Raw genomic sequence first — 25,210 nt, forward strand, 5'->3', positions numbered from 1 at the left:
TGCCTGATGCTTAGCTCTACTTTTTGCTGGTCAATTGGACATTGAGTCCCTTAGACTTTTTTTTTTCCCCAAGCGGGCTTTGAACAGCTATCCTTTGGTCTCTGTTAGCTCCAGAATAGCTGGAATCATAGGCTATTGGAGCATTCTTTGGAAGTTTCATTTTTTTCAATTTATTTTTTGTTAGTATTATTAATTATACAAAGGGGTTTCATTGAGGTAGTTCTCACATTCCCATAACATACTTAGATCAGATTCATTCCTCCGATTCGTTTGAAGTCAATGTTTTAAGGAAGCAAACACAACTGGTTGTGGTGCTGCACAACCAGCACTCAGGAGACTCAGGAGGATTTGACTCTAAGGTTAACCCAGGTTTCCTAGCTGGACTTTTGTCTCAGCAAACAAAAACAAACAGAACACCAAGTAGATAATGAAAATAAATCTAGAAAGTCTGAATCAACGGGAAGGCAGTGGATAAGTAAGTGCTGGACAAAAGACGTATCCAAAGGTTCTTGCAGCTGAGCAGGTGGCTAAGAAGAAAACCCCACTGGGGTGGACAGTTTTCAGCGTTGCAGAACTCCAGATAGCAGGAATCCATCAGGGGCTGGGAGACCAGAGAAGCTGACCTGGAGCTGCGGTTTTCATTAGGGAACTTGCCAGAATGTCACTGGGGACAGATTTCCCTGGGGGAGAAATAATAATAATAATAATTAATAATAATAAAACTGGCAACCCGCACCTGTGGTTTTCATCCAGTTCTTGCGTATTCGTTTACAATTGAGCATTAAACCGCAGCCTCCCGGCCCAGAGTCCCCGGGGGCCCTCGCAGCGCCCAGCAGTGTCCAGTCCCGGGGTGCGCGCGAGGACGAGCGGGTCTAGCGAGCATCCCCAAAGCCGGAGCCCAGGACGGCCGGGCCCGGTGCGCGCGGTTCCGCGCCCACTTCCGCTTCCCCGGTGCGCGCTCGGCCGTGCGGGTGCGCGCAGGGCGGGCTCGCGCCGCCAATCCCCGCCCCACGGGGCGCCCCGGAGCCGCGGGGCGGAGCCGAGGGCCGTCCGGGGCCGACCCGGGTTAAGGCAGCCGTGGGGGCCCTCGGAGTCCCAGGAGCGTGGGGCGGGCAGCACGGCCCGGGCAGAGCACGGCCACGCCAACGCCGCGGTGAGCGCAGCGGGCTGGGCGGCGGGGAGCGGCGGGGCGCGCGGGACGAGGGAGCACGGGCGCGGGACGGGCTCCGGAGCTGGGCGGCCTGACCTTCCCCGGGTGGCTCGGGAAGCGACCGGCACCACGCGTGCCACGGCATCCGCGCGCAGCCACGGCGCTGGCAAGGGTCTCCCCGGAGCCCCCGGGGCTCCTCGGCCTCCTTGTAGAGCCGCCTTTTTGGACAACGTTGTCCTCCGCTGCCCCAGTCGTGTCGCCCGGCCCAGCGCCCGGCGGCGCTTATGAATGGGCGACATGCGGGCGGCCACGGCGGGAGAGTTGGCCGTGTCCACCACCCGGGGTGGACGCGCCTGGTCGGGCTCCTTGGGTGACAGGGTGGGATTGCACCCCCAGATCTGTGCGCCCCGCCGAGGGGCTCCGGTGGCGATGGGCCAGCTCCCTCCCCCACCCCGACCCCCGCCGTCCAGCTGGAACAGTGTGCGCCTCCCCCCCCCTCCCGGGAAATGTGCTTTCCCCCAGGACCGAGAAAGACCTTGGGCCTGGCTGTGGTGTTTTATGTCCACCGAGCCGGGTAGAAAGACTGGCCAGGGCATGCCGAAGGGATCCAGCTAGCTCATGAACTAGTTTAGATTCCTGCTGACCGCCGCGCGGGCGCCCCGCAAGCCCCGCGTCCTCCCCAAGCATCTCCATGCCCCGTCTCCATGCAGTCAGTCCTACGCGCCTTCTGAGCTTGTCTGCTTCGTATCTCTCACCATTTCCTGTCATTCTACAGGTAGTTACTTGTGGGGTTTAATGTGTTTCCACTTAGCTTAGACATGGGGCTCGATTCACCCTAGAGAAATCGTCTTACAATGCTTTTCTGTTCGTTAGGAAGGAAGTGTTCAGACCAGAATTGTTGGACGCCTCTTAGAGGTTTATCTGGGAACCCACCTTGGATGGTCCTGTCTGTGTATTTCCTTCCTTTTCTTTTCCCTCTTTAAAAAAAAAATATGCAGGGTTGGATGTTTTTTTTGTTTTTTTTTTTTTGGCCAAGTTGCTGTACCCTGGAATTAGATATGCATTCGAAGGTACAGGCTTGAAAGACTTAAACATTTGCCGTTAATGTCTCTTATATCCCTGTTTTTATGTCTCTCTTCCTCTCTGCCGCTGTCTTCCTCCCCTTCTCTTTTCTCTCTTCCACCTACTGCTTGCATTCCTTAGGAGAAAACTGCCCTTAGTTTTGGAATTTGTTCATTGGCAAAGTGCTTAAAGTGACTAAAAGCCTTGGCAAGAATTATTTTCTATTTAGGAGGATGTATTTGAAAAGACCTTGCCTTTCATTTCTGATTTGTGCCAAGGTGTTCAGTATGATAGGGAATTAAATTTGTTCCTTGTTATTTACTAAGCAATCACCCCATTGTTTCAATGAAAACTGTATAGAATTGGTTGCTGAATTGGTTATTTTAATCTTTTATGTTAAAAAAATTGCCTGTTCAACACCTTCACCCCCCCTCCAAATTGCCTTTTTTCTTCCTGTTCAGTATTTATGAAGTCCATGTCTCAGCTGCAGTTTTTTTTTTCTGTCTAATGCTAGAAAATACTCTATAATAGCTTTCCCAAACTCCATAGACTACCACTAAAAAATGCCAAATCAAGACTCAACTGGAATGAAGCCTAGGAACAAGAATGTTGAAAAGTATCCCCAGGTGATTCTTAAATAGGGCACTTAATGACCCAGGTGTTAATGCTTCAAGTGTGGCTGGAGGGCTAGTGTTATCAACCTCATTTCCAAAGCTTAAGTCCAGTGGGATCTTGGTCCCATCTGAAGCCTGTTGAATCAGAATTGGCTTTGTAGTCAGACCAACTACTGGTGTATCTGCATATTTACTGCTGGGAAAAGCTGGGGCAAATGGAGGGCCCAGCTCTGAGAATGCATGATATATCAGTCGTGTGTGTGTGTGTGTGTGTGTGTGTGTGTGTGTGTGTCTGTCTGTCTGTCTGTCTGTCTGTCTGTCTGTCTGTCTGTGTGTGTTGTGGTTTTTGTCTCTTCTCTAATTCACCTTGTACAGGAGAAAACCCTCAGCTGAAGGGGGAGCAGCCACTTTCAATGTATTGTACCTCTGCAGGGGTCTTGACCTGGGCTATCTGCATACCACCTCTTCAGACCTAGAGGGCTCCCAGCACAGATTGTTATTAGAATGTCTAGGCTCTTGGCCTGAACCCCTGAAAGACTACTCTATTGTGGTTTGGGATGTCTGTGGTAGTCTTGTTACCTGGTATTCATTTGTAAGGTTTCCCTAAAGGTTTGTCAAATTACTACTGAAGACTAGCAGTGAAATTCAGGAGGGGTTTTTGTTTCGCTTTTTCTTTTTTGAGGGGAAGTGAGTTTTATGGGGCTGTAGATCACGGAGCTACATCGATACTGAAGTCATTCCTTAGGAGCCTTCTACTCTGTCCCCAGGAATTCAGGAGTAGTAACTGTGTAACAAGCACCGAGAGTGGGTGCTGTAGAGGTTGGAATAATAATGGTCCCTTTCCTCCTCCCAGGAATATTGGTGCCTGTCCGAAGTTCCAGAAAGTTGCCCTCCACGTATGCCAGCGGCATCATGAAGTCTAATCCTGCCATCCAAGCTGCCATCGACCTCACTGCTGGAGCCGCAGGTAATCCCAGAGCAGACTGCTCACTGTGTTCCTCGGGCAGCTTCTCAGAGGGACCCAGAGGAAGTATTCCTTTTGTCATGTCAGAGGTGGTCCGTCATACCCTTGCAACAAATTCACTTCACAGAAGTGTGGAAGTGTTCAGAACGTGACACAAGGTAGAGTAGTATCTGTTGCATTAAAACTTGGGGGCAGGGGCCGGGATCGTGCCTAGCATACACAAAGCCCTGGGTTTAATTCCTCCATGCCACATTCACAGAAAAAGCCAGAAGTGGTGCTGTGGCTCAAGTGTAGCGCTCTAGGCTTGAAAACACCCCAAGAATGGCAAACAAACAAACAAAAAACAAACGCAAAAAACCCCCCAGAGAAATATAAAATAACTTGGAGCAGTCAGGATAAAGAGAATGACTGGAAAGTGGCTCAGAGATGGAAGTCACATGTGCACTGCCACTGGTTAAGATATGCAAGTGACACTGGACTTCTACCCCAAGCTTGGCAGTCTTTAGATCCTTTGTCATGCAAAAATAACCCTGGACCACCTCTCTAGGAAAGGAGGTCCCTTTGGATGAACGAATGATACTTACTAGGTCTTAAGGTCATGAAAGGAAAGAAGAGGTGGTAGATCTTGTTGAGACTTACTGGGCCACTAAGGCTGACCCTTAGCATCTGAGCCCAAGGGCAGACTGAAGGCAACATTAGTCACGCACAGCCCACAGTTTAGAATCACCTTTAAGATGCAGGCACAGTAGGAAGTTGAGTGTGAGGTAAACTGAGTTGTCTTCCAAGGTGGTCATTTTGTTTTGAGTCTTCTTTTTACCATAGGTCTAAAAAGTGTGTTGCTTAATGCTCTCTTATCCACTGGGACTTCCTGGCTCAGCAGGTGGGGGGAGGGCACCATCTCACACATTGTCCTTTGCCCAATTATATTAAAAAAAAAATCCCTGTTCAGAGAAGAGCAAAGTTTTTTCCCATGAACCAAAGGTCGACCAAAGTAGGCTAGCGAGGAAAGTTCAAACAGTGTATTCCAGATGCTGATAAGGATCCCAGGGTAAGCATACCTCTCTAGGTTAGAGACCACGAGAAGTGTTCCAGTCTGGTGAACAGGCCTCATGGCTGGCTGCATTATCCCCCAGAGGGCAGCCCCCCAAACTCTGAAGGGAGGCTACAGTTCCCAAGATACCCTGGGAACCACCTCTGCCCTTTCCCTTTATTACCCTCAAGGACTTTGTGAGAAAGAATGGCACAACTTTTCACCTGCCTCTGGCTTCCAGAACATCTGAGAATGTTCTGGGTACAGTTCTCATTTTTGTAGTTGGAGGGCATGTAACACAGGAGGAATTTTCAACTTGGGGCATTTTATGTCCTTCTGTCAGTCTGTGGAAGGTCTATCTTTTGTTTTCAACTTATAAGGCTTACCCTTTTCTGTTTATGTTCATTCAAATATTTGTATACCAGAAGTAAAAATCCATTTTAACTGTAAATTGAAACATATTTACCTTGAGAACCTGATATGTACATATAGTTTAACAATAGTAATACCATGTTTCAGACCCTTCTATATATTGACACTTGGACACTTGGTATTCCTTTCAGCTTCTGGGGGAGGGTTTTTTTTTGTGTATGTGTGTGTGGCGGGGGATGGGGGGGTCTTGGGGCTTGAACTCAAGGCTACTGCCCTACCCCTAGGCTTGGGTGTTGTCCCTGAGCTCTTCAGCTCAAGACTATGGCCCTATTCCTGGAGCCACAGCCCCACTTTCCTTTTTCTGGTGATTAATTGGAGATAAGAGTCAGTTTTTTAGTGACCTGGCTGGCTTTGTACAGGTTGGCTTTGAAGGGTGATCCTCAGATCTCAGCCTCCTGAGTAGCTGGGATTACCAATGTGAACCTCTTCGCCCTGCAAGGGTGTTTCTTGAGCTCAGCAACCCAGGTCTGCTACTGCCTAGGACAGCAAGCTCCTAGCAGACACAGGAGTGGCTCATTAGTGATACCACAAAGGGCTTTCATCCTAGTCTGGGGGAAGTAGCAGTCCTGGGGCTTGAACTCAGGGCCTGGGCAATGTCTCTGCTCCTCTTTGTGCTCAAGGCTAGTGCTCTAACGCTTGAGCCACAGCACCACTTTCTGCCTTTTCTGAGTAGTTTATTGGAGGTAAGAGTTTCACAGACTTTTCTACCAGGCTGGCTTTGAACCTTGATTTCGGATCTGAGCCTCGTGAGTAGCTAGAATTACAGGCATGAGTGGACTACTGGTTCTTGGCTAGTAGTCCTACTTTGAGGGACCCAGAATCCTTTAGGCACTGTTGGCTCTCAGGCTCACTGTGCACATTGAGTTGGAGAGAGTGCTGATGGTTTCAGGGTTCTGCATTTGAGTGATGTGCCATCAGGGCTGAGACCTTGGCTTCTTGGTTCCTTGTCTACTCTGCTGTCTTTCTTTTAGTGCTGCTTCATGGAGGGGCAGTTATAGAATTTACCTCCCTAACTCTGGGGTTTGTGATTTTTCTTTTTAAACTTGGCGTAGAGGACTCATTGCTCCATAGCCATAATCTAACCATGTAAGCAATTTCTTCTGAAGTACAGAGTCAGCTGTGATCAGACATCACGAATGGAACAGTAGTAGTTTTGTTGTGTTTTCGTGCTGGTCCTGGGGGCTTGAACTCAAGGCCTGGGTGCTGCTCCTGAGTGTGTGTGCGCTCAAGGGTAGCATTCTATCACTTGAGGCAAAGCTCCACTTCTAGACTTTTGGTTTTTAATTAGAGATGAGTCTCGGGGACTTTCCTGCCCAGGCTGGCTTCAAACTCTGATTCTCAGATCTCAGCCTCCTGATTAGCTACAATTACGTGTGTGTGCGTGTGTGTGTGTGTGTGTGTGTGTGTGTGTGTGTGTGTATGTATGTTTAAATTTAAACAAAAGTCCCCCACCAAACAGATTTTTCTATCCTGTTTACATCTTCTGAAGACCAAGAAGTTGTCACTGTCTCTGTCTGCTTGCTGCAGGAGAAGTTCTAGGGAAGGATCCTGGGAAACTAGAAAGGGGAATTTGAAGCAAATAGTTGGGCAGTTATTAAAATGAGACGAAAGGGATCCCCCAAAGTAAATGGTCTGAAACAGAAATCTGAGCCAGTAGTTTAACAGCTGCAGTGTTGTAGCAAAGCAGCTCTCTGACCACTTGTGTGCTGTGCCTTCTCAGGGCCCATAGTTGGGAGATGTGGTGTTTTGGATCATTGAAACTTATCCTCTTAAATACCTAAATGGAAAACAATCAAAAATAAAATCTATGTGTGTGCATGCTTGTGCACCCATGCCAGGGCTTGAACTCAGAGCCTGGGTGCTGTCTGTTAGCTTTTTTGGGCAAGGATGATGTCCTGCACTTGAGCCACAGCTCCACTTCTGGCTTGTGTCTTACTTTTTTAATCAAACAAATTTTTTGTGCTGATTTATTGGAGATAAGAGTCTCATGGACTCAAACTGCAATCCTTAGATCTCAGCCTACTAGGATTACAGGAATTGGCCACTAGGATTGCAGGAATTAGCCATCAGTGCCTGACTTTCAAAAACCTTTTATGGTGGCACTAGCTTAAGAACAGTATGTTCCACTGCCCTTTTTGAGCTGTGCTGTGATTGGTTGGGGGTGGGGGAGGTTGACGTTCCCCTGTCCGCCTCCCTGTGAGCTTTCTTCCCACTCATCATGCTCCTGCTGATAGATGGGCTCAGTGACTCTCAATTTGATTTATTGTGTTGAAGATGGATAATCTGAAGGTGTTAGCTAGACTTTTTGTCAGTGGGACAAATATTTGAGCAAATCTACTTAGAAAGGGTTTTATTCTGCTTGTTGTCGGTGCTTCTCAAGTGTGTGAGTAAATCTTAGTTATGACCTGCTCTGGGTGTTGCAGAATCTGGTAGGCATTGAGTTTAGGGACTGGTGCTGGTACTTTTTTTTTTTTTTTTTTTTTTTTTTTTTTTTTGTGAGTCATGGGGCTTGAATCTGGCCTGGGTGCTGTCCCTGAGCTCTTCAACTCAAGGCTACCACCCTACCCTTGAGCCAAGCCCCACTTCCTGTTTTCTAAAGGTTAATTGGAGATAAGAGTCTCAGGTCCTTTTGTGCCCAGGCTAGCTTTGAACCTTGATCCTCGGATCTCGGCCTCCTGAATAGCTAGGATTACAGGTGTGAGCCACCACACCCGGCTGGTGCTGGTACTTTTGAGTGGTCATTCACATGAGGTGGGCAGGGTGGGCACTGGAGCTAGTCTTGAGCTTTATATTACACAGGAAATTGGCTCCCTCCCCACATGGTTGGAGGGAATTAACATTTGGATATTCCCCAACTCCCTGGTGGAGATCAGAGCTATCACTGATAGACAGAAAATGTGTACTATAGTGACCTTGTTTCCATATCAGAAAACCCCTGCAGTCAAAGTACTGCCATGCAGATAAAGACTATATGTAATATATATATATCTATATATATATATGCATTGTCTAAAACATGAACTCAGAATCCTTGATTGTCACCTCCTCCTTGGGAATAATTTAATTTGGTATGTATTGGGTCTCATTTTTTTCCTAGCACAGCAGTACCCAGGAAAAGGCACTGCTAAATGAATTATAGTAAATTCTCATAAAACTTCTGTTTGGGGGGGGGAGCGGTTGAGTTCAGCCCAGGCTAGCCTCAAACTCATTCCTCCCATCTCAACCTCTTGAGTGCTGAGATTACAGATATGCTCCATCATGCCTGATTCTAAAATCCTGTTAAATTATATTCTTCTAGTTCAGAACTAGGGACAGTTTGGAAAGACAAAGTTGAAATGATTAACCACTCCCCTGGAAGAAACAAATGGTCGTAAGGGCATTAAAAAAAAGATATTTGTTTTTGTACCAGTGCTCATGGCTAGTGCTTTACCATTAGACCTACAACTCCACTTTTGGCTTTTTGGTAGTTAATTGAGATTAGAATCTCACAAGATTGCTATCTTCAGATCTCAGCCTCATGGGTCACTGGTGCCCAGCTAGATTTTGCTTTTTTTTTTTAAGACAAAATTGTCCAACTCTGGAAATATTGCCATGAAATAATTTCATCCACCTTAGCAATTCCTACCTCAATTGTTACTTCTCATAACTTAGCTAGTGTAACTATATAAGTACCAGTGTTACAGAATTATATTCCTTAAATATTTCCTTTACTTAAAAAAATTTTTTTTTGCCAGTCCTAGTGCATGAACTCAGGGCCTGAGCACTGTCCTTGGGCTTTCTCAAGGCTAGAGCTCTACCACTTGAGCCACAGCAGCCCTTCTGGCTTTTTCTTTATATGTAGTACTAAGGAGTTGAACCAAATCTTTTGTGCATGCTAGGCAAGCACTCTACCACTAGGCCACACTCCAGGCCTGACTTTTTAAAATTTCTTTTGGTGGTATTGGGGTTTGAACTCACTAGGCATGCACTTCTCATCCCATGTTTTGGCCTTTTTTTTTTTTCAGATGACATCTCATACTTTTTGTCCTGGGCTGGCCTTGGGTTGCAGTCCTTCTACCTATGTCTCCCCTGGAGCAGAGATGACAGGCATGAACCACTTCCCTTGTTTGTGGAGCTAGAGGTCATTTGTTGATGGAAGTCTCCCTAACTTTTTTCCTAGACTGACCTTGACCTGTGACCTTCCTGTTCTTGATCTCCCAAGTAGCTAGGATTGTAGATGTGAGCTACTTCGTCTGGTCTTGCCTTTCTTTTCCATTTCTGATAAAGCTTAAGCAGCCTTGCCACATGGCTGCGATGTTTCCTAGACACCTAAGCCAGAGGTATCTAGAAGTGGGACCTTGGTTTTTGTCACATGAACCAGTGACAGATGGTGACTAGGATCTTGGTGATATCACGGTTTTGTTCTTTCCTTACGTTCAGAGTCAGGAACTTGGATATTCTTTGAGGGTAAAAACAGGTGAATAGAGGCCTAAAACTCAGTCCCTAAATGCTAAGCAAAGGTAAATTTCAATCTGTTCCCTATCTAAATACAAGTCATTCACTGATAGCATTCAAGTGGAAGAAGCTTTTGGTAGGGATCATATCTGTCCTTGTGGGATGGATTAGCCAGGCCCCTCCCTTTACCTGGTGCCTGGACCACTGTCGCTTTCCTGATCACAGGTCAGATGAGGAGGGGTGAGGTCAGGCGAGGGTCTCCCTCCCCCTGGGTGTGGTCCCTGTTGCTCACAAGGCATTAGCTGCAGTGTCCTAAGCACTTGGGTGGAAGGCATGTCCAAACCTTGTCTCCTGTCACTTTAGTGCTAGCCCTAGGAGGTGGGCATGGAGGAAAGACAGTGGCTCAAAGGTGTGTCCCCTGCCTAGGATCAAACAGTCCTTGGACTGCCACCCCTTGGGAGCCCAAGGCTGGGACTGTAGAACACATACATATCTACCCTGCAAGTGAAGGGCACAATACGAAGTTGGTTACTAGACTCAGCTAGAAGGCTAAGGGAGAATGGTTAGAGCTCTGGGGCTGGCCTCCTATCTTTCATGCCCATGGACCATGGACCAAGTCACAGACTCATGCTACAGAATCATCCTGCTTCCAGGGGGGACAGCATGCGTACTGACCGGACAGCCCTTCGACACGATGAAGGTAAAGATGCAGACATTCCCTGACCTGTACCGGGGTCTCACCGACTGCTGCCTAAAGACCTACTCTCAGGTGGGCTTCCGTGGTTTCTACAAGGGCACCAGCCCAGCGCTGATTGCAAACATCGCTGAGAACTCTGTGCTCTTCATGTGCTATGGTTTCTGCCAGCAAGTGGTGCGGAAAGTGGTTGGATTGGACAGGCAGGCGGAGCTGAGGTGAGTTGGGCACTACTTGTGCTCTGTTTTTTTGTCAGTTGTGGGACTTGAACTCAGTCTGGGCACTGTCCCTAAGTTCTACAGCTCACGTTGTTGGTTTGGTTTTGAAATGAGGACTACTGTATGGTTGCAGTTTTACAGGACGAAAGTTTCCTTTTTCAAAAATAACTGATTCTGATGTCACGGGTCTAGTAATATTGATTTATTTTGAATGATTTAAAATGACTGCATCCTCTCTGTGCTTGCAAAAGGCAGTCTTGTTGGTTGTCCCCATAGGAATTGGAAGCCCAATGCAACTTGCAAGCTGTTGGATTAAAGATAGTTCCTTGTGGACAGAAATGTTCTCTGGTGGTTTTGGGAGGGCTCAGCCAAGCCCTTTATGTAGATAGCAATTCTCTCATGACGGATAGAACTTGGGCCATAGTAGATGAGATAGCCTTAGGAGATGGTGTAGGAGAGATGAAGGCTAATCACTGATCCTACAGCCTCTGGCACAGAGCTGAAGCAGAGGCAGAAATGTGGGTAAATCAGGAGAGAAGAGGGGAGACCATAGTGCCCCACTGGAGAGGCTGAACAGAAGCAGAATAAGTGGCTGCAGCTTTCTCTCCAACTGAGGGACCCAGGGTCTTATTCTCCCTCAGCCTCCTGGTGAAGTGCACGGGAGCAGAGCCAGGGATGGGCACGTGCTTGAGGCTCTGGGGAAGAACTCTACACATGCCACTGAACAGAGCAGCATCCAGCTGGCATGGGACAGGACTGTGATTTTGCCTTTTGATGTGGGTAAAGCTGTCAGGGAAATGGCCCTCCTTGCTGCTCTAGTTTCCTCCATAGAGACCAGGACATTTTCTGGTAGAGAATGAATGAATGAAGAATGAATGAATGAATGATGCAGAGTTCCAGCTCCTTTTTCCCCAGACTGTCTCCAGAAGCCTGAGTCAGGGTCTATGAGAAAGGTTAGGAAATGATTTATTGTCTCTCTCCATTGGGACACTGAAGATGTTCATTTCACATAAGAACAAATGACATTGAGTTTTCAGATGATCTTATAGCTAAGTTCTCTCATAAAGACACCCAGCCTGTTTAGCATAGTCTAACACAAGACACTGCTAAAATCTTCTCAGAGCTTGTTCTCATGTCAAAGAACAGCAGTTGCCTGTTAATTAATAGGAAAGCACCACCTAAAGTCTTGACAAGGCTCTCTGCCTTACAGATAGGAAAGCTGAGGACTTATCCCATGTGCTCTGAGCCCCAGCCAGCCAGCCTCCTTTGTTAGATCAAGCCAGGGCTCTGCAGCTTATGTGACAACCTGCCGTGGGTTTCTGCAGTCACATTGTAAATATTTGTCTGTTCCTGATGTGAACATGACCTCTGGCTGGGTAGGGTCTTACGCAGCTCCCAGAGCACTCAGGTCATGGTTTTTGTTGAGCAGATCAATCATGTAGTGAACTCTTACAAAACCTGTCCTATACCTCCACCCTTTTAGTTCCAGCTCTATACACGTAGGCCCCAGTGCCTCACTTTTATACTGATAGTGTTATGGGTTCAAGAGGAGAGGATTCCACATCCCTCCAGGTGGGGATCCCACATCCCACCAGAGTCCACCACACAGACAGTCTCATATAAAAAGGTGAATTTATTGGGTGAGTAGATGGTGAACTGACCGGCCAGGGATACAGTGCAGACTCAGGAGCTGACACTGTGACCCTGAGCGGCTCTCACGCAGGGTTTTTAAGGGCAAAACCCATGTGGTCGAACCTGGTCACACAGGTGGCCAATGGGATAGTTACATACACAGAGGGACCATTGCCAGCTCCGGCCACACGCAGGTAGCCAATAGGGTCACAGTCCAGTGTTTGAATTTACCTATCACCTTAGTTGGAATTGGCGCGCAATTCCACACAAAGCCGGGCCCCTCTCCACCCAAGCAGATATCCCTCCTCATGGGGGGTGGGGAGAAGGTCAAGGTTGCCCTTCCGTAGAAGGGCAAAGGTGGCTGGGCTGTACCAGATATCCCTCCTCATTGGGGGGTGGGAAGGTTAAGATGGCTGGGCTGTACCATTGTCAACCTTCCACAATGGGGCGGGGGAACTCTTAGGCATTCTGGATGGTGCCAGTCTCTGCTCCCCTCAACAATAGGTGTAAGTATTTATTAGAAAGCCAAAGTCCATGGCCAGCCTGGCTTGGCACTGTTTCTGCACTCTAGTAAGGTGTTCTGTGTACATTCACACACCTGAGCCACCCCGCATCGAAGACTGGATCAATTTCCACATACATTGACGGCCACCTTTGTTCTAGCAAACTCAGCTTACTTTTCATAATGACCCCCACTGATGACTGCCTGTCCACAACTTGACAGTGTTCTAGAGGGAGCCAAAGATGGATCTGCAGACGGCAGAAACCATTTTAAGCTTTGATTTTTTTCATTATCAAGCTAAGGTGAGATATGAGGAAGAAGGAGTGATTGAGCAGCACACAAGTTATTCTACACCAGAGGGCTGTGTGTAAAAGACACTTGTGTCCCTGGATGGCTCTCTTTTGTCTTAGCTTCATTCTCTGAGGTGTGAGAAAGTCTCCACTGCAAGCAGTGGCTACCTCCTAAAAGCAAGCCCCACTCCCAGCTCGCTGACACCCAGGCGTGTCCAGCAGCCGTGGCAGCTGGGATATGGTGGTTGTTATCTGCCAGATCTCTTCTCTAGACAGCTTTGATTTTACATGAATGTTTACCTGGGTGAAATTTTGGGTCCATTCATACTTTTGCTCATGGCTTAGAGGAAAATTATTCCGTGTTCTCTTGGTGAGAAATTCTCCTCAAGGCTTTTAGCCATCTGGGAAGGTTTCTAAAGCAGCAGGAGGCGAACGCTTAATGAGTTAGCAGGGGAACAGATTCAAACTGTGTCCTACTACTTAGTGCTGGCAAAGTTGAAGGTAAACACTGACTCAACAACTCTCAGGGGGCCGGGAGTTTGGCCTAGTGGTAGAGTGCTTGCCTAGCATGCACAAAGACCCGGGTTCGATTCCTCGGTACCACATACATAAAAAAAAAAAAAGCCGGAAGTGGTGCTGAGGCTCAAGTGGTAGAGCTCTAGCCTTGAGAAAGTCCAAGGACAGTGCTCAGGCCCTGAGCTCAAGCCCAGGACTGGCAAAAAAAAAAAAAAAAAATTGGGGGTGTGTGGGGGAGGGTAATGGGTACCAAGACATGTGAAAGGGTATCAATGTATGTGAATTAATGCACCTTCTATCAGGCAAATATCATGTAAACCCTTTTACTAATTACAATAAAAAATAATTTCATAATAATAAAAAAAAGAACTCTCAGAAGTTGTTCTGAGGAAGAAGTTGCTCAGGATCGCCCCCCCACCCCCCGCCTTTTCTTGACCCCTTTTCACAACCCTGCTTGTGGTGTGTGTGGCTGGTGTTATAGGCCATATGAGAGGAGGAGAATGCTTCTGTTATTGTTACTTGTGTGCCTTGATCCCGTTTAGATCCCTTCCAGATTTCTAGCGTAGCTCTTTGGTCTAAAACCACTGAGTGTGAAGAGGTGTATTGACTCAGCCACCTCAGAGGCCCCACTCTCCCCTGCTCTTGCTCCCTGTGTGGCTGAGCTGTTTTCATCTATTTTATGTTACTATAAGAAGATATCTGGGTATTTGTGGTAATGAATAAAAGGAGGTTTATTTGGCTCTCAGTGCTTGAGATTCAAGTGTGTGGCACTGTCATCTATGCAGCTTTGTTATCAGAACACGGAGTATGGCATCATGGTGAATGTGTGAGGGGGAGAGATTACATGGCATAACAGAAAGCCAGAGAGATTCAGAGGTGAGGCCAGCTCTCTGTAGAACAATTTGCTCTTGTGAGGACTGGCTAGGATCCAGTGAGAACCACACAAATCCCTTCTCCGCGTGTCAGTGCTCCCCATAGTGCAACCACCTTCCATAAGACTCCACCAGCTTGAAGGTCCCAGCCTTGTCATTTCACCACAGTGGGGACTGAGCCTCAAGCCTGTGGGTCTTTGGGGGACACAACTCAAGCCAAAGTACAAGGCTGTCCACTGAATTAGAAAGTCTTTTTGCAATGCAGGAAATTCTAGTTAAATACTACCTAGTACCATCATTGAATTGGTTTACATCACATTGGATTTGGGTAGGAAGGGATAGCCTCAGAACTTTATTTGTGGTTTAGTGGCAAATACACCAAAATGTTGGTGCAATGTTTGGGTAATGGAACTATGGGTAGAATTTCCCCCTGTGGTGGTGGTTTTTGTTTTGTCTTTTGACTTTATTTCACGTGTCACTGTGGGTCTTAACATGGGACGTTAAAACAAAATACCATACATTGGGCAGCTTGAGTAACAAACATTTCTCATAATTCTGGAGACTGGAAAGTCTAAGAGCAAGGTACTCACAGGTTTGATGTCTGGCAAAGGACTGCTTCTGGGTTCATAGACATGCCTTGTGCTGTGTCCTCCTGGGGTAGACAGAGTAAGCTCTCTGGTCCCTTCTTATAGAGACATGACTCAATCCCATGATGAATGCCTCATCCTCATGACTTATCTAAACCTGATTGGCTCTTAAGAACCTTTTCTCCAACAAGAGCTTAAGCTTTCGATACATGAGTTTGAAAGCAGGTATATAAGCCTGTGTCTCTGTGCTAGAACTCCTGGCCAGCATGCATGAACGCCTAACACACAGGCAAACAACAAACTCAACATAGCTGTTATAAGACGAATCTAGATTTGCCTTCCAGCACTGTCACAGTTTGAGTTTAGGCATGTTATATGGCATCTCTAAGCATCCTGTCCCCATATAGGGACTGGGATGTTGCCACCTCACAGAGACACGGATCCTTGGATGGGACAACATGTGCAAGTCCCCATTCTGCTTCTTTCCCATGAGGTGAGAGCTACAGGAGGAAGCTGGTGACCAACTAACCTCTGTGCTTTCAGTGATCTTCAGAACGCAGCCTCTGGGTCCTTTGCCTCTGCCTTCGCTGCCCTGGTGCTCTGCCCTACAGAACTCGTGAAGTGCCGGCTCCAGACCATGTATGAGATGGAGACATCGGGAAAGATAGCCAAAAGTCAAAAGTAAGCCCTGGTTAGCCCTGACGCTCAGTCTCTCTAGCCTCAGTGCACTGATTTTTTTTTTATCTTATATAATGTTGTTGAAATTATCCACTCCAAAATGCTGTTTTGCAGTGCACTTTTCCCCTAATAGGATGGTTTACTGAAAGGATTGATCCCAGTACCCACCCTGTAGGGAGTCTTAGGCAGAAATGGAGAAACCAGCAACTGAACAATGTGCTTTTGTACTTGGGTGCTTAAGGCTTGGGGGGGCAGGGAGGGATCATAGCAGGCGGCTTTGAAGTAGATCTGAGAGCTGAGCTTGCTTTTCTGATTTGGCCTGTGAGTGCCCATTCTCAGCTTTCACATGAGTGTTCATGCTGATCATTTAGGTCCTAATGTCCACTTTCCATCCTCCCAGTCCTTCAAATGTACTGCAAAGGGCCCAGGCTCTGCACACACTCTTTATTCTGGGAGAAACATATATGTCACACACAGACTTAGGGGATCCCCAAGTAATAATTTTAACAATTTATCTGGCACTTGGCTGACTGAAAAACTAGTTGAGACTGACTTCAAACCTATAAGTCTTCTGAGAAAACCTGTTGGCAAGTTGACTGATTTCGACAATCTGCCTGCTCCATACAAGAATGGGATTTATAACAATGCCCTATTTCTACAGCTTTCCATTCATTCCAGCCAAGTCGAATCTATTATGTATTGCTTAGAAACCCCAAATTGTAAGGCTGAAGAATTTTGTTGTTGAAATATACCACACAGTAGTGTGAATACATGCATATATTCTGAGTTCTGTAAACATCCATGCAGTAAAGTCATAAGCATAACCATTACCAAGATTCACAGAAAATCAGTAGCACTGAAAAGGCTATCCTCATGTGCCCTGAAAATTGTTTACAGTAATTTAAAGCTAACGATTACGTCCAGTGGATTTGGAAAGGTGAACACCTTGTAAGGAAGTATTGCTTTTGTAGTTGGGGTCTAACAGCATACAGAAGGTATATGGGGATGGCAGACTGAACAAGGTGGACTGGATCATGTCTGCACATTGGCACAAGGAAAGGAAGTAGTGGAAGGGTTTGGCCAGCAGGGAATATTGAATGGAGCCGTTGGAAGCTAGCTCTCGGAAGGTTTGGGGTTGTGTTCATTTTTGTCAGCTTAGGGCTTGTCTGTCTTAACTGCTTCTCTCCTGGTATCCCTCCCAGTACAGTTTGGTCTGTGGTGAAGAGCATCCTTAAGAAAGATGGCCCTTTGGGCTTCTACCACGGCCTTTCAAGCACTCTACTTCGAGAAGTACCAGGCTATTTCTTCTTCTTTGGTGGCTATGAACTAAGCCGGTCAGGTTTTGCATCAGGAAGATCAAAAGATGAACTAGGTAAATATGTTTGCATTGACAGCATTTTGGGTAGTGGGGTTTCTGCAGTCATTCAATCTTGTGCTCCTTTGTGATCCCCACGAAGGTTTTAGATGCCAGAAACCTAACACTTAGTGACTGTTAGCACCGTCCCCTAAGGGGCAGTACTTCCCTCAGGACCGGAACTGAAACAGGGCTTCCCAGATTTCTTTACTCCATATAGTGTCTAGTGAGTATCACTGCTGCATTTGTGAGTTCGTTTTTTTTAAGCAGCTCAGTTCAGTGTATCGATCTGTGCTGTGGTTAGTCAGGCTCCTAGGCTTAACTGATGAATTTAATAAGATACTTTTTAAATGAAAAAAATGAAATTGTTGGGTGTTAAAATACTAAAAGAGCTGGGTCCTGGTTGCTCACACCTGGAATCCTAGCTACTCAGGAAGCTAAGAATTGCAGTCTAGAGCCAGCCAGCTCATGTAGAAAGTCCATGAGACTCTTTTAACTACTCAGAAAAAAACTGGAAGTGGTGCTGTGGCTCAAGTGGTTGTGCTAGTCTTGAGGGGGAAAGAAAAACACAGCTCAGCAACAGTGTAGGCCCTGAGTTCAAGCCCTGAGATCGGAACTCAAAAACAACACTACAATAAGGGTGATAAAGTTAGGAAGTACATGTACTTGTTTGCAGAGGCCTTTCTTCTCATTTCCCAACTCTGAGACATGTTGTTCTTGGTGGGCCAGATCCCATAGAGGATAGGAGCAAAGGTGGGATCACAGTACCTATAACCTCAGCTTAACACAAGCCCTTTCCCAAGGCTTCCTGACAGTTTTTCTTGAATTGTGTTCTCCAACATTACTGCTCTCATTGACTGTTCCGCTGCTTCACTGACCTCTGAAAGTGATACTTCGGATAAAATCTCACTTACTGTTTTTCTCCTCTAGGCCCTGTCCCTTTGATGCTAAGTGGCGGAATTGGTGGAATTTGCCTATGGCTTGCTGTTTACCCCGTGGATTGTATCAAATCAAGAATTCAAGTGCTTTCCATGTCTGGAAAGCAGGCAGGGTTTGTTGGCACCTTTCTTAGTGTTTTGAAAACTGAAGGTGAGTGTGCCAAGTGTAAAAACAGATTAGGGACATCCAGTTGATGGGTTATTTTGTTGCTGGTTCTGTCAATCTCTAATATGCAGGCATGATTGTTAGTTCTAAACAGCCTAAAGGGACTGTTGATGCGGACTTCATATGGTTTGAAGTTAGCATCACTTGCTTTTAGGAAGTATATATCTCTCTAAAGACTATCTCTAAGAAGACCAATAAGGGCTTTACACAAAGTACAACCTCCTTAGTAATGACATTTCTCAAGTCAGAAGTAAGGGAGCGGAGACTTATGAGCAACTTTTATAGAGCTAGGCAGGAGAACGATGGCTTTTCAGTAATAAGCCGTATAAAAACCATATCCATGGAATTCGTGAAAACCTGTTTTTCTAGCAGCCATTATACATTTTAAAACTCGGGTTAGGCTGGGCGCCTGTGGCTCACACCTATAATCCTAGCTACTTGAGAGGCTGACATACAAGGAGTGTAATTCAAAAAGCCAGCCTGAGCAAGAAAATTCGAGAGATTATTTCCAATTAACAAGCAAACAGCTGAAAGTGGAACTGTAGCCCAGGTGGTAGAATGCCAGCTTTGAGCATAAAAGCTCAGGGATAGCACCTAGGCCCTGGGTTCAAGCCTCAGTATTGGTGTGTGCATGTGTACACACACACACACACAAATTTGGGTTAGAATTTAGGTTTGATTTTTCTAAAGAAAGCATAAGAAAGACAGTTGTTAATTCATGTCCTCAATAGAACATAAGATCTATGCATTACTAGTAACCCCCAAGTTCCTTATATTCGCATAACTTTTTAGTTTTACAAAGTATTCATGCTTCCTTTATCCAGTACCTTCTCCTAGCCCTATTGGGCAGCACTAACATTAGAAACAGCTTTGCCTTTGGTGGTCTTGCTGTCACCAACGGATCCAGTTACCTCTTTCCAGCCATGCTTGGCCTTGATGTTGCCTCACCTCTTTCCCAGGAGTTAGCTAGGCAAGGAAGTAAGCTGTGTTGCCCCTAGCATGAATCAGCTTTGCCAGAAGATCTCTTACCTTGTTTTGACTACTTAGGGATCCTTAAAAATAAATTCTTTCTTCACTTGTGGGGTTTTATAGCACTGTTGTCTGGATTTGTATGTACACATATTTTTACTGTGTTAGCTGTATGGCTATCCCTAAGAAGGGGGATTGCACAGTCTTTGATCACCCTTTTGTCTTTTAGGAATAACAGCCTTATATTCAGGATTGAAACCTACTATGATTCGAGCATTCCCCGCCAATGGCTCACTATTTTTGGCGTATGAATACAGCAGGAAGTTGATGATGAGCCAGTTGGAAACATACTGAAGTGTTCCCGGTGGGCCTGGATCCAAGCACAGACATTTAAGAACTACTGTTCATCTCAGGGCTTCGTGGAGTACAGTCACAAAGTGGAATTAATTTGATTTATTGAATTTTGCCTATGACCTCCCTTCTACCCTAGATCTTAAAAACTTTATGGCAGAGCCTCTGTTTTACATAACTTGTGCCCACGGTTGTATTAGAAGTGAAAACTTGCTGCTTTTGTTGTCCTTGTTAGAATAAAATATCCAGTTGGTAGCCTTATACACCTAACTTGAAAGGCCAAACGTACTTCTATCAGTTGTGATTTCTGCATAAAGCTATATAATATACACATGCAGTTTGGATAGTTATGTACCGAGAGAAACCCCATTTGCTCAGTGTTTTACTGCAAACAGAAATAGCAGAAAACCCACAGGTGACCATTTTTCATGAAATCTTTCATCTATTTTAGAAATAAGGTTCTTATTTTTAAAAGTCTCCTAAACCTGTACACTAAGAAGTTAAAAGATTTTGTAATGGAAACTTGAAAACTAAAATGTCCACCTAGATTTTGTAATGGAACTTGAAAACTAAAATGTCCATCTGCATATTTTGTGTGGCTTCTAGAGTCTTGATGAAGTTTCCTGGCAGGCATCCTGGATTTTCCCCCAGATGCCATTCCTTTTCTAGGAGGGTTCTGAATGCAGTCTGCAGTCTTGACTGGATTGCAGAGTGTGTGGCCCAGTTGAGCTGGCCTGTGGAAAGCAGCATGTCTCTCACTAGCTTCCCAAAAGCTTCCTTGCCCTGGGCTGCTGATTGAGGAAGAGGCACAGGGGATGGATGTGTTTTTGAGGCAGCAGCTCTTCTATCTCTGGGTCCTGGTATCAGGTGGATTCCAGAGTGGTCTTTTGGCCTTTGAGAGGGGTATTTCCTTTGGACCACCCAGCCCCTTTCTACTGCCACCAATCAGAAGCCCTTCCAGGGAACAGAGAATGCTAAAGCTAAAAGAAGCCTTGTCTTCTTCGTGTTTGGTGACAGAATGGTAGAACCTCATGTATGACAGAGCTAGGAAGAGCTGAGAGCTGGTACTTCCTACTAAGTAGAGGGTGTGGAGTCAGGGCTCACCCATTTTGAAGTTTACCTCTGAATCCACAAGTTCCTGAACAAGCCTTGCTCAGTGGTGAAGCTGCCTTCATTAGTATGCCAGGCAGCTCATGAATTGTAATGATGCCTGTACATGAGATATGACTTTAAAGAAATGTAATTTTATTAAGCTAGGTGATTATGTAGGTACTAACCAAAAAGGGGGGAAAAGCAAACAAATCCTCTGAGCCTCATGGAGCTGGGGTAGGTAGTTTTTCAGCCATGTTGTGTAAGAGGTCATTCTCACCTCGTTGCTCTGTGCTGCTCCAAGACCAGCAGCATGCTCTCAGTCCTAAGTGTTCTTACACCGGCTGCAATGCCAAAGCAAATGTGCCGACCATATGACTGTGTCCTTGCTATGTCTGTCCCTGTTAGAATGGAAGAATGGGTGAAACCTCCAGTCACAAGCTTTCTGCCATTCCCAAGGCTCTGGCAGCTCCTGGCCATCATGTCAGGACTAGCAGGGTCAGGGATGCATGCTACTGCCTCATCCGGCAGGGCAGGTGCTTGTTGTGTCTGCTGTGTTCTCCAGCCGAGCTGGTCTGTAGGAGAAAACCAGTTTTCTTCGTGTGCTTGTCCTAGAGCCTGAACTAAGGGCCTAGGGCACTATCCCTAAGCTTTGCTTTTCTTTTTTTGCTCAAGGCTAGAGCATTTACTGCATGAGCCACAGCTCCATTTCCATGTTTCTGGTGGTTAATTGGAAATTAGAGCCTCATAAACTTTCCTGCCTAGGATGGCTAGAAATGGATATCCTCCGATCTCAGCCTCCTGAGTAGCTAGGATTACAGGTATGAGCCACTGGCATGTGCTAAAAACCATTTTTCTACTTTATTTTTCTCTTCATGCTTCAGTGTTCTGTAGCTACTGAGCAGTGCTTCATCCATACAGGCCTGGACCGGGCAAAAGTAGAAAATAGGGCTGGTCTTCCATAGGGAAGAAACAACTAAGTGTCCATGGTCTCCTCATCCAGCACCTGGAAGCTAATCCAGGCTAGCCCTGTTGGCAGCAGATCTTCTCACAGGCCGTCCAGTAAAGAGTCCACTAAGTATCCTCAGCAGTGCAAATGAGGATAGGAAGTGTGTAAGAATTTGTTTTCATTGTATCTCCTTAATTTGTGGTTCCATCTTTGGTTACAATTTGTACCATTTCAGATCTGTACTCCAGACAAAAATTAAACTTGTTTAAAATACTTTGTCTAAAGAAATCTGAGCACTCTATCATTAAATTATTTACCTAACATGAAGCTAAACATGAGTTTTATTTTAGTACCGTATGTCCTTGCTAAGCACCTTTATTGCAACAAACATTTTCAGTAGTATTGTTACAATGGCAGTCTTGCTGTAGCCAAGTACCAAAATAGAACTTTTTTGGAGGACCTTAAAATAAGTGTGCCAGTAAAGGTACTTGATGAACCAGTCTGTACTAAAGAGAAAGTAATGACTGTCCATGGTCACAGGGTTAGCAGTGTTTATAAAGGTGTCTTTCTTTCAGTGTTCCCAAGGCTTAGGTGAAGTTGGTTGTGAACAAAGGTGGTGAATTTTCAAATAGGAAATCCAGATTACCCTTATTTCTTTGAACTCATTTTTGATGTTGCACAAAGCAGCACTGAGATTAATTTTGGTTTCTCAGTGTTCTTGTCCTCCCTTGTCTGTGTCTCTATAATCAGAGATGGTTACATAAGCCTCTTCTGTCGTGTGTGGTACTGAAGTGAGGGTAAGGGTGTGAAACATCTCTCCTTTGGCTTTAAAGCTTTCCTGCAAATCTGATATATGAATAAGTAGTTTATGAATCAAGCAGTCTGTTTTCTGGTATCAGAAACGGCAAAAACACTTGTACAAAAACATGGGTGAATATATGTATTGGTAAGATTACAATTTTTAGGTTAAAGCTTTAAGCTATGTCACAGTTCTTCCATGTGGTCCCCACTGTTCCTCTGTATGCTACATTCCCAAATCAAATATGAGAGGGAGATTGTGTGAAGTGTATATCTTTAAGAAAGACATCAGTGAAGCTAGACCTAGCTGACTCATGCCTGTAATCCTTGTTACTCTGAGATCTGGAGGATCAAGACTCAAAGCCAGCTAGGGCTATTGAAGTGGTGATACAGACCAAGATGCATTATACATATAATCTGCTTTGTTAAATTGCAAAGAGTTCAATATGTAACCTAAAATTAAGAGTGGGCTGGGTAAGAATGCTGAAAGAGGTGTCATTGATCACGATACACTGTATTAATAGACTGCTTTGGTGAATTGCAGATCCTCTATACAACTACTTAAAGATAGGGAAAATATCTCTCCCTCAAAAATCACTACTGTGTATAGATATATGGAGAGATATATAACATAGTTTATTTAATGAGTTTCTCAAGAATATGCACACCAGTTTGGCCACTGGTGTTTCAAAGTGCTCTGCACCATAAGTCAAGTCCGGTTATTTTGCATCAACTTGTTCAAAGTAGAGTTCTACGCCAAAATCAGGACGGTAAATATGCCATGTTTTGCATTTATGTGGATTGTCCAGTTCCTCTCGTGACAGGTAGAGTCTAAGGATAAGAAGAAAAAAAATTGCCTTTAATTTTAGGGCTAACAGAAAAGTCAGGCAATATAGAGAGACTTGCTAAGTTGGGCACAGTGGCCCATGCTTGTAATCCTAGTTACTCAGGAGGCTGAGATCTGAGGATCATGGTTCAAAGCCAGCCCAGGCACTAGAGAATGGGAGATCCTTATCTCCAATTAATCACTAGAAAATGGGAAGTGGGGCTGTGGCTCAAGGGGTAGGGTGGTAGTCTTGAGTTGAAGAGCTCAGGGACAATGCCTTGGTCCAGAGTTCGAGCTCCATGACCCACACAAAAAAAAAAAAAAAAAAAAAAAAAACTTGCTAGCTGCAACCAGAACCTAAGCCCCATTTGTTTTCCTTACTTGTTTTCTTCCAACGCTTTGATGTGACGAAAGATACCTTAATAAACACATCAGTTACAACATACCTTTTAGGGAATTAGTGACATCCAATTTGAACAAACTATCTAAATGTCTAATTGATAGAATTATGGAGAAATACATCAGGTGTGTAATGAAATCTAGTAATAAAATACTGCTTTGTTTCTTTTGTATTGGTAGTGGGGCTTGAACTCAGGACCTTGGGCTATCACTTAGCTTTTTCTGCATAGGCTGGCCCTCTATCACTTGAGCCATAGTTCTGCTTCTGACTTTTTCACTGGCTAATTGGAAATAAGAGTCTTACAGACATTTCTGCCTGGGTTAGTTTCAAACCGAGTCCTCAGATTTGAGCCTCTCACACAGCCAATGTTACAGGCCTGTTTGTATCTCTCAAGTGATGTAGCTGGTGTTTTTGTCTAAACAACTCCTAACTTAAAAGCTCCTTTACAAAAGCAAGGCAGGAGATGATGCTGCCAAGAAATGTCTATGAAATGAGGATAAAATGTCCCCACAGTCACTGTCACCTTGGTGATGGAAAGGACAAAGCTGTCCTTTACAAGAACCACTTGGAGAAGGAGCAACACGTAAAGGCCTCTCACCCCCAAACCCTGCCTTTGAGAACTTTGCTCATAAGTCAAAGTTTGTTTGTATACACCTAGAAAAACTACTCTTTCCAAAATCAAATCCTAAGTCTATACCACTGATGTTTTCTTGGTGCTTACTAGACTTGAGGTATTATTAGGCCTAGTGCAGACTTGAAGAGAAGACTGGCACTGTATATAACAAATACCCCCAGTGCATGCATACATGGTGATGGTGACACAGTGACTGGTCTTGAACAGTTTTCACTACCTCAGGAAAAATACTCCTGAAGAGCAGGGAACCTGTAGGTTCAGCAATGTGTTTCTAGATATGGTAGTAGGCTCTTAGGAACAACGAACTTCTTTTTAGAAGAATGTTTTCCCAATTTAGTTCTTAGAAAAACTTTTTCAGTAGACTATCAAATTCATGGTTTTTACATTTCCAAATCCTTATCAGGTCTTGTAACTTATATCCTAGATATAAATGTGCCAACATTAGCGTGAAGCCAGCTAAAGCCTCCCTCAACCTATCATGCATGCCTATAGCATCCTCACAGTACACCCACACCCCCTCAGGATCTGCCATATTCCAGGAACTGAGCAGATGGAGACTTCCCTCACTAAGATCTGAGTAACTACATTTTAACTGACCTACCGTCCTGTGGCAGGAGCTTTGAAATGGTTGCTCAAAGAATTCTTTGTGCTTGTATAAAATATACTTATGGGGCGGGTAGTTTGGCCTCGTGGTAGAGTGCTTGCCTAGTATGCACAAAGACCCGAGTTCCATTTGTCAGTACCATATACATAGAAAAAGCCGGAAGTGGTGCTGTGACTCAAGCTGGTAGAGCGCTAGCCTTGAAAGCGCCCAAGGACAGTGCTCAGGCCCTGAGTTCAAGCCCCAGCACTGGCAAAAAAAAAAAAAAATTATGGGCTGGGAGTTTGGCCTAGTGGTTAAAGTGCTTGCCTAGCATGCACGAAGACCCAGGTTCGATTCCTTGGTACCACATATATAGAAAAAGCCGCAAGTGGTGCTGAGGCTCAAGTGGTAGAGTTCTAGCCTTGAGAGAGTCCAAGGACAGTGCTCAGGCGCTGAGCTCAAGCCCAGGACTGGCAAA

The 25,210-nt window shown here is 45.4% G+C and overlaps 2 protein-coding genes across 2 annotated transcripts in view; one reads left to right on the forward strand and one right to left on the reverse strand.

The window, feature by feature from the left end:
- Window positions 1–1,026: 1,026 nt before the first annotated feature.
- On the forward strand, window positions 1,027–19,723 carry Slc25a15 (solute carrier family 25 member 15). Its single transcript, XM_090342309.1, has 7 exons — window positions 1,027–1,153; window positions 3,680–3,793; window positions 10,340–10,598; window positions 15,541–15,678; window positions 16,878–17,047; window positions 17,960–18,118; window positions 19,332–19,723. The coding sequence occupies exons 2-7, from the start codon at window positions 3,739–3,741 to the stop codon at window positions 19,454–19,456; spliced, it is 906 nt and encodes a 301-aa protein (XP_090198435.1). The 5' UTR covers window positions 1,027–1,153; window positions 3,680–3,738; the 3' UTR covers window positions 19,457–19,723.
- A 3,209-nt stretch (window positions 19,724–22,932) lies between these two features.
- Window positions 22,933–25,210, reverse strand: part of LOC150057110 (phosphatidylinositol 3,4,5-trisphosphate 3-phosphatase TPTE2-like) — a 51,154-nt gene continuing 48,876 nt past the window's right edge. Inside the window, exon 21 of the mRNA XM_090341804.1 lies at window positions 22,933–23,120. Coding sequence (XP_090197930.1) covers window positions 23,009–23,120 — 112 coding nt within the window. The 3' untranslated portion in view covers window positions 22,933–23,008. The remainder of the gene's footprint in view (window positions 23,121–25,210) is intronic.

The sequence above is a fragment of the Megascapheus bottae genome, chromosome 11 (genome assembly GCF_031878675.1).
Source record: "Megascapheus bottae isolate mThoBot1 chromosome 11, mThoBot2.hap1, whole genome shotgun sequence".
NCBI classification, from domain to species: Eukaryota; Metazoa; Chordata; class Mammalia; order Rodentia; family Geomyidae; genus Megascapheus; species Megascapheus bottae.

Bases quoted from the DNA above. Each gene is read 5' to 3' on its own strand.
- Slc25a15 (XM_090342309.1), top strand. From the start codon at position 3,739: ATGAAGTCTAATCCTGCCATCCAAGCTGCCATCGACCTCACTGCTGGA. The intron at 10,599-15,540 runs GTGAGTTGGGCA...CTGTGCTTTCAG, and splicing joins GACAGGCAGGCGGAGCTGAG to TGATCTTCAGAACGCAGCCT. The intron at 15,679-16,877 runs GTAAGCCCTGGT...TATCCCTCCCAG, and splicing joins AAGATAGCCAAAAGTCAAAA to TACAGTTTGGTCTGTGGTGA.